Source organism: Chaetura pelagica, unplaced genomic scaffold (assembly GCF_000747805.2).
Source record: "Chaetura pelagica isolate M959 unplaced genomic scaffold, ChaPel_1.0 scaffold727, whole genome shotgun sequence".
Lineage (NCBI taxonomy): Eukaryota > Metazoa > Chordata > Aves > Apodiformes > Apodidae > Chaetura > Chaetura pelagica.
The window spans coordinates 5,968-14,643 of record NW_009953805.1 but is presented as its reverse complement, the minus strand read 5'-3'; the positions used below and the strand labels follow the sequence as shown (position 1 = coordinate 14,643).

The 8,676-nt window shown below is 39.0% G+C and overlaps 1 protein-coding gene across 1 annotated transcript in view; it reads left to right on the top strand.

Annotated features, from left to right (window-relative positions):
* Positions 1-8,384, top strand: part of LOC104391901 (synphilin-1-like) — a 19,737-nt gene extending 11,353 nt beyond the window's left edge. Inside the window, exons 5-7 of the mRNA XM_010001249.1 lie at positions 1,405-2,467; positions 4,143-4,213; positions 8,220-8,384. Coding sequence (XP_009999551.1) covers positions 1,405-2,467; positions 4,143-4,213; positions 8,220-8,304 — 1,219 coding nt within the window. The 3' untranslated portion in view covers positions 8,305-8,384. The remainder of the gene's footprint in view (positions 1-1,404; positions 2,468-4,142; positions 4,214-8,219) is intronic.
* The last annotated feature ends 292 nt before the right edge of the window (positions 8,385-8,676 follow it).

Genomic DNA, 8,676 nt, shown 5'->3' with positions numbered 1-8,676 from the left:
CCTGCTGAAGTAGAAAACCACACTGGAATGAGTTGTTTTGTACTTTTTTTAGAATTGTGGTCTTTGTCTTCCCTGTCTGCAAGCTCAGCAGGGACAGTGAGACCAAATGCTATCTTCCAGCTTATTTGGTTTCTGTGATTTTTGCTGACTGGTCTTTCCAAGTGTTCTCTCATCTGAGTACTGGTGAACACCAGAACTGTTTTGTTTTCAGTATCAGATAAGATCAGGTGAGAGCAGATCCCTCATCATTCATTGTCATTTGAAAGGGTAGGCTTCAACATCTTGTTAGCTAAGCAAGCAAGTCTGAAAAAGATAGACTGTTATTTAAAACTTTTGGTCATAGTTGGCTACTGTTTTCCCTTACAGCTGGAACTCACATGTGAATATTATCGTCATCCAAGGAGTCAGTAGCAGATCTAAGAGAACCTGTCCCTTTTACTAGAAATGTGCATTGTAGATACATGCATATTCTTCAGTGTCTGTTTTGGTTTGCCACAAGAGAAAAAACACAACATTAATTGAAGATGAGGTGGCTAGTGTAGGCATGTGAATTTTTGTACTGTGTGGGAACTGTGGATTCATCAGAGTAGAAGCCGCCTCATAAAAAAGAAAGGAAATTTATTAATTCACTGCTTCCCACTAACCTTCATTTTGTCACTGTAGCCTTGCTCAGAGGAAAAGTGATTTAAAATAAGAATGTGGACTATTATCATCTCTGGCATATGTCATATATCTCTGTAAGCTACTTACCTGAGATTGCTGTTTCCTTGCTATGTAACATTTGGTGTTCTAAACTTAATTTATTATTCTAATAGTACTGAAATAAATTCATGTCACCTCTCTCATGCTTTTTCATATCTGAAAAGGTGTGGAGTGCAAATGGCCCTGACTCTTTATGAGGTCTTATATGGCTACTATTAATACCAGATGAAGTTTAGATCTATTAAATTGTTGCTATGCAGAGAACAGGTACTTTCACAGTATTTAGAATAAGCTACTTTTGTATTATTATGTGACTTGGATAGTAGGCATTTGGCCTTGAAAGGTTTTTTTCACCTTTTAAAACCTGTCAACTTCCACAAATAAGAAACAGTAGTTTTGCTTAAGTTTTGCTCAGGAAGTAATCTTTTATGTTGAAATAGCCATCCTAAGTTCTGATTTTAAGGAGTTTTCTTTGTAAGAGAAAGTGAAGAGACTCAAATCTTAATTAGGATTGGAAGCAGGATTTTATCCTGCTCTGTGTAGTCTTTGCTGTGGCATCACAGTAATGAATTCCATGTGAGTAACGATGAGGAGGATAAGTAACAATATGCTGAGACAGACACGTACACTGGAAATGGCAGCTTCACATTTTATATGTGCATTAATTTGCCTGTGGTGTTTCCTCCTCTTTTTTTCTTTAAGCTCGCCATCATCTCCTGCTTCTGGCAAACCTCAGTGGAAACCGTCTGAAGCAGATGAATTGTCTCCACCAAAAAGTAAATTGAACACCCAAGATGGGATTCAGATTCTTGGCAGCTTGGGAACTTCTAGTCGCACTCGAGCCAAGATAAAAGACGAGGACTCAGATAAAATCTTGCGCCAGTTGTTGGGGAAAGAAATCTCTGAAAATGTCTGTATGCAGGAAAAGCTGACTTTGGAATTTCAGGATGCTCACGCATCCTCCAAGAACGTGAAGAAGATTTTGCCAGAGAAAAGAGAGCTGAAGTTAGCAAGACTGAGGCAACTGATGCAGAGGTCACTCAGTGAGTCTGACACAGACTCAGCTAATTGTGAGGACTACAAGAACACCCCTGTGAAAAGAACTGACAAACCAAGGCCTCAGCCCATAGTAGAGAGCGTTGAGAGCACAGAGAGTTTGCACCTGATGATTAAGAAACACACTTCCACAGCAGGGCGCCGCTTCCCTTTTGGCATAAGGGTCTCCAAGTCTGTGGATGGCCACAGTCCTTCCCCTACTTCAGAGAGCAGTGATCCAGATAATGAAACCCCATACCAGTCTGGTACAGGACCTCAAACCCAGCTTTGTGGAGACAACTCTGTGTCCAGTGTGGATGGTGCCACTGCTCAAAAGGTTGCCACCAGCCCTAAGAGTGCTCTCAAGTCTCCATCTTCAAAGCGCAGAACCTCCCAAAATTTGAAACTCCGAGTGACTTTTGAGGAGCCTGTGGTGCAGGTGGAGCTAGCAGAGTCAGAAATAAATGAGGAAAAAGATAAAGACCGGGGTAAAGGATTCATACGGGCTCCACCAGGTTCTGGAGAGCCAGCAGGGGACCAGCTGAAAAGACCTTTTGGAACCTTCCGGTCCATAATGGAAACACTGAGTGGCAACCAAAATAACAACAACAACTGTCAAACAGCAAACCTTATCAAAACCTCATCAACGCTGCCTTTTACTTCATTAGGGAGGAAGACAGCAGAGAGCAAGGGAAATCCAGCAGCTCCCACAAAAGGAAGAAACAAACCAGTGAGTGCACTGAAAGGAGGAAGGGCTGGTTTTTTTCACTTGTCTCTTTAAGTAATGAATGTTTTGTACCTGCTTCTTCCTGCTTTTCTATAGTGAAAGGATGTGCACAAATCCTTTACTGTAGCTGATTAGTAGAAAGCCCATTCACTGTTTTAATTTTGGAAGTTTTTTTCCAAGGAGTGTCAGGTATTCCTTGTATCCAGAGTCCTTCCTCATTGTGTACATGGTTCACATGTTCTGTGATGAAAGCTTTCAACAGAAATATGATTCACCTGGAACAGATATTTGATGTTGCTCTGAGTGACAAGTCATACGATGAGAATGTCACACTTCAATCCATGAGATTTTGGAGGAGTAAATAAATTAAGGACTAACACCGTCCTGTCCTATAGCCAAGACTGATGAGACAAAAAGGATAGAAATAAGTGGTAGAATATAAAGAGGAAAAATAGCAGAAACAGCCCTTCCTGCTCCTGCAAGAGCTGCGGCCATCCCTTAGGTGTTGAAGTTGTCAGTACCCAGTCTTTTTTGCCCACCCTCTCCTGACAGCACACAGTCTTCTCATGACAGAGCATATGGTTGGCAAAATGTATTGGATCCAGATCATCCTCTCTCTGTAGTAAACAGAGTGCCCTTTGTGGGATCCCAACAGAAAGCTGGATGTCTCCAGTTAGGAGACTGGATCTCTTGTTCAAAACAAAGGAGAAAATACTTTGAACAAATGTATCTTCCAAGAGAAATGAACAGGTATTGAAGGAAAAAGACAGAGGTAGGAAATACTGTGAGCATAGTGGGTTTGTGGAGTAGAGAGAAGTGCAAATGTCTGGAGAGACAATAAAGAGTTGAGTAAGAGGGAACGGTAGATGATTTAATCCTCTGTGAAAGACAAGGTGGGAAGGAAGGAGTGGATGGAAAGACATGAGGTGAAGGAATAAATTAAAGATGAAAAAGAACCTAAAGCAGGCCAAGAGGAGGAGGAGGACTAGTGAATTATATACTGTAAGAAAGTATGACAAGGTAATGGGAGGAAAACGCAGGAAAATCTTAGGCAGAAGGAGGCAAATTGTGTATGGAAAAGAAACTGGAGAGAACTGGGAAACAGTGAGCAGTCTGTATTAGTGGGTACTGCTAGAACAGTAGTGCTATAGCAAAATGTGAAATTAAATTAAAAATTCAAAGGAGACCTAATAAGCTAAATTGAAGTGGGACTCCATTTATTAAAGCATATTCAGAATCACACAGCATGAACTATTGATTTCAGCCTATGAAGACCTGCACCATCTAGCCCAACAGCCAATTTAACATATTTTCATAAGTATTGTCATAAAAAATGGCAATTTTTTTTTTCAAAAGAGTGATTCAGATTTTACAGTGACAGAGGAAAAGTGAGTCTGTGTTCAAAAATGTTCTGATAGACTGCAAAGCTGTCTGTGAAAAGGCCGTGTTTGCCTTTCATTGTTACCAACATCAAAACTGTGGAAAGAACAAATTTTCATACCAACCCAAAGGACCACTGCACCCATCTCGAAGAGATAATAGATTAGCCTAATTTACTAACTTGGAAAGAAATCTGTGGGAATGTTATTGTGGCTATTTGCATGTTTTTGTAGACTTCCATGTTATGCATGTGGTAAACTCAGTGCATGTTTTTAACTGATATGTTGTGCTTCTTTAGGGTCCTTACTTCAGCTACACCAGTCTTTCTTCTAGCACGTTGAATGAAGAACTTCTGTGTGACTATGCTTGGTATGTGCTTAAGCATGGTGAAATTTAGCATCTCTGTTGATTTGTTTTCTCCAATTGCATGTGTTTGCTAACGTTATTCATAACTGAAATACTGGAACTGATTGATGCACAAGAAGGGAAATAAATGAACAGATTAACATCTAAATTCCTAGAAAAGCAGAAATTTATGATGGATTTCTGCTGATGTCACCATTGAACTGGCTACATGATTTCAGTTCCAAGCCACTATAGAAAGTATTCATGCTCATAAATCCACCAGGGAGTGTAGCACACTTTGGCTGAGTATTCAGCCTCTGTTGAATGAAAGTCAAGTACCAGATGAGAATGGAAATTAAATTTCCTCTCATGAGGAGAGCAGAAACACCAGAGTTCATGTCTAAATAGAGAGTACAGAGAACACAAGGCAGAATGCTGTAGTTTTAAGTTCAGTGCTCTCCTATTTGCATATTTTTCTTACTATTCCTCAGACTCTGAAGTTAGATCTGTTCTTTAAAAGTCTGATAACTTTGACTGGGTACAAACTACTTAATTTAGACCTGTTTCATCAGGACTATTCAGGCAGCTAGAGACCAGTCTCTCAAGGACAATAAAGACATGTTGAAAAAACAAGATTTGACAAAATGAGTTCATTTTATAAGTAAATAGTTTGTAAAACTTCCCCGTCATTTTTATTCAACTCAACAAACCCAGATTGTTGTGATGATAATAATTTCCTGTTAAACTGAGATATGAATCCTTGCATTAGGCCTGGAAATAGTTGCTATTCATACCTTTGAAGATACTTCTGGGAAAATTATAAATCATTCATTCTCCAGTTCAGGACCCTAAGTTACTTTCAAGTTACTCTTTTCTAGATGTCTAATAATTTTTTTTTTTGTTCACTTGTTTTCTAATGCCAGAGCTTTCCCATACTTAAAAACTCAATTTCCATAATGGAAATTGGAATATTTTTCTGAAGTCATTGGCACAGGGTATATGAAACCAGAAACAGAACTGTAAGGTTTCCAAGAGGTTTCATTCTCTCCTGAAAACAGAGAGGGAAATTCCAGTGCAGAAAACTGCCTGCACAGCAGCAGTTTGAGAGACCATCAGTGGAAAACCTCCAGTCAAAACACCCAGCTGCCTGTCCAGACCATGGAGTAATACAAAACTTTTAATCTCATCCTTATGTTAGAGCCATCTCCTAGATGTAGACAGCTGTTGTAATACAGTATTGCCTTGTGTAAATGCACTTGTGTGAGAAATCCCTGGCAGCATGGCATTTCCTCAGAAGCAGAGAGAGAGAAGAAGGGTCTGGGTGCTGCTGCAGAGGTGCACATTCACCTCCTGGGAGGGTGAAAGTTGGGCCTGACATTCTGGCCATCCAGCACGCACTGCTGATCCATGTCCTGAAGCTGCCTCTGTGGCAGTGGAGCAAATGGAAAACTAGGGAACAGGAAACAAGGAGCATAGTGCACTTGGGCACAGCATTAAAAGTCTGTTACTGTACCCACAGATTAGGACAGAAGTGGGCAAATGTGCTGGAATATCTGGTGTGAGATTTCCAAAAATTACACAAGAATGGAAGATATATTGTGCTTTTCAGAAATCAGAACACAGTGCTGAAGACTCTCAGAGTTTTTAAGCCAGTCTTTGTGATGTGTTTTAGTGTATATTGTGTTTTTTGAATAGCAAAATGGATGCTGGGTGTTAATCTGTTGCATGCTGTCCTATAGCCTGTGAAATTTAAGTAGTAGAACATCATGATCACATGCATTACAAGCCCTTGGACACTGTCTGAATTTTCCCTGGATGGTCTGTGGAGGCTGTGTAATTGCCATTTCAGAGCTGTTTTGAAAAAAAATGTTTCAGGACAGCAGTACAATCTTGGTGTTTTAAACCTTTGTAGATGGTTGTATTGTGGGATATATTTCCAGACAGACACAAACTTGTTTTAACTGTCGAGCCTTATATAGGGGATTTATTAGCATCTTCTGAAATCTGAAGTCATTATACAAACCCTGTCTTCAGTCAGATGACACTCCTGTCCATCAGTTTCCAGCTTCTTTTACTTCAGCTTCTGTATATTTTTATAGTTTGGGGTTTTTTCCTTCATTTCATTTTCATTTCATTTTTTCATTTTTTTCATTCAATTATCCAAGTACATCAAGTTTCTGTAGTTTACTTCTTAAAAATGGTCACAACTTAATGGTAGAGGATTATATTAAATTTTCTAGTGTACTTTTAAAATTTGAAACACCCGATTTTTCTTAAGGCCCTAAAGTGAGTTTCGGATGTGCAGGATGGGTTAGGAGTATTTTTCTCCTTCTGGAAGGATTGGCTATTTTCTCACGTTACGACTCCAAGCAAATGCTTGTAGTTTTTTTCCATCTTACATATATGCCAATGAACAGTTCTTTCCCACACTTTAATTCATGTGAGATCTGCAGTACATTAAAATAAGCACTAACTCACCATATCAATATGAAGCCCTGTATTAGCTGCAGCTATCAGCAATAAAAATTTCTTCATATGTCAGGGGCCACCAGCAGAATCTACCATGGAGAACGCTAAACATGCTGTTGATAACAGCAATGCATGGTAAGTGCCAAAAAGTAGGTATAGCAGGAAGTTAAGGGCTCCTATTTTGCCTCCTCAAACTCAGTCCTATAAATTCTACCTCCCCTAGATAAATTCTATGTCTTTTGCTCTTGCTTTGGGTATGTGACAACAGTAATTTAGGTGAATGAAGCAGACTTTTAAAACAAGATTATTCCTCATGCCCTCTTGTCCAGATCCACAGCTATGGTCCCTGAGAAGGTCAGCTTCTGTTAAATCCTGAAGTAACCACAAGGTTATCTAAGCATCCTGAGAACCAGTTTTTTGGAGATATTTGGGGCTCATGGTGATTGTAGGCTGGAATAAAGTTATTCTGTTTTGCAAGAACCGGGCTTACAAATTTGTGAGTTTAAGGCAAACTTTATGTTCACATACTCTTGCCCATTTGCTGTGGGTTTTTCATCTCCCACTGGTATCTGTTTTTCACAGCAACAAATGGGCTGGTATCTGTTTTTCGCAGCAACAAATGGGCTAGGAGTTTTACTGCTCAGCAATCATAACTGAAAATGAGCCTTTAAATCTGTTTCAAAGTTGCTTAGGCTGGTTGCTTAGTGAAAAGTCCTTCAGCTGGAATGTTGACTGAAGAGAGAGAACCTCCTTCAGAACAAGAACATATGAAAGAAACTGAAGAAACTGAGTGTTACAAATATTTAGTGTTTCATTTTTCTGCTTTAATTGGCAAGCTATCACCTGAGTCCTTTACACATTAGATAGACTTTTCTATTTTATTTTTATTTAATTGTACTTAGTGTGAAAATGAAGACACACTATAGAGAAATTATCCTTATGTGTGTATCTAATAAAATATTAGTAATTTTAATTGAGATTTTGCCTCAATGTTAAGAGTGATACAGGCCCCATGTCAGAAAGAGAATTACTGCTTGCTGCTTTCCTATGGCCTTTGCCACCATCTTCTGCTTAAGCAGATACAGGAAGTCCAGTGAATCACACTCTGTAAGTGTCTACTTCTCTCCAGTATTATTAACAGGTGATTCCCTTACAAGTAGAGTCAGAAACAAATGAGGTATTTCTAGTGTTTGTTATAGTGGATCTTTTTATCACTGTAGTACTTTTCCCTAAAGGACAAGGAATTTTTGGACATTCTGTCAATTATTACCCAAACATTATGACAGTGTATGCTGAGACTTAAAAAGCAAGTCGTCATCCCCCTACTTTCCAGTTTTGATTTCAGAATAGGAGCTACAAGAAATCTACTAAGAAAGCTACTAAGAATCCATAGCGTTCATGTAGTTTGTGTAGTACTTGTATAGAGAAATAAGCTCAGAGAGAAAGATTAATTCAGGGTTCAATACTTTCAAATGGAATTTAAAAAGGTAAATAAACAGAAGGCAAATCCCTCTTTATTAGTAGTGTTATCATGAGTAATTTTCTTCTTTTTTCTCTCTAGGCATGATGACATCAATAGAAAAAGCTGGAAATCCGACAGTCAAAAGAGCACTGAAGAGCCAGAGCTGCAAGAGTTCTTCCTCTAAACTACAACTCATGATGTCTCACTTTGTTTGAAATACCTGAAATATATCCTTCTGAAACACTAATATGAGACATAACCCTCACCAGCAAAAGAGCAACTGTTAGGATGCCTTAATTTGTAGCAGTTAGACCATATACAAAACTTTTTTATGATATATGTGTATATGTAACTTGTTTGTAAGCTGTGCTGTGGAAAGGCATGAGTGGGCAAAAGTAACAATTTGAAAATTATTGTGACACAGGCAACCTCCAAGATGTTTGTTGGGCCACAGAACACATTTTGTACTTCGTGTCTTGCATGGATATATTGTCATGTATCTTTACTTCTCTTTGTCGATGGCATATACTGTCAAAGTTTCATCCAGGACTCTGCC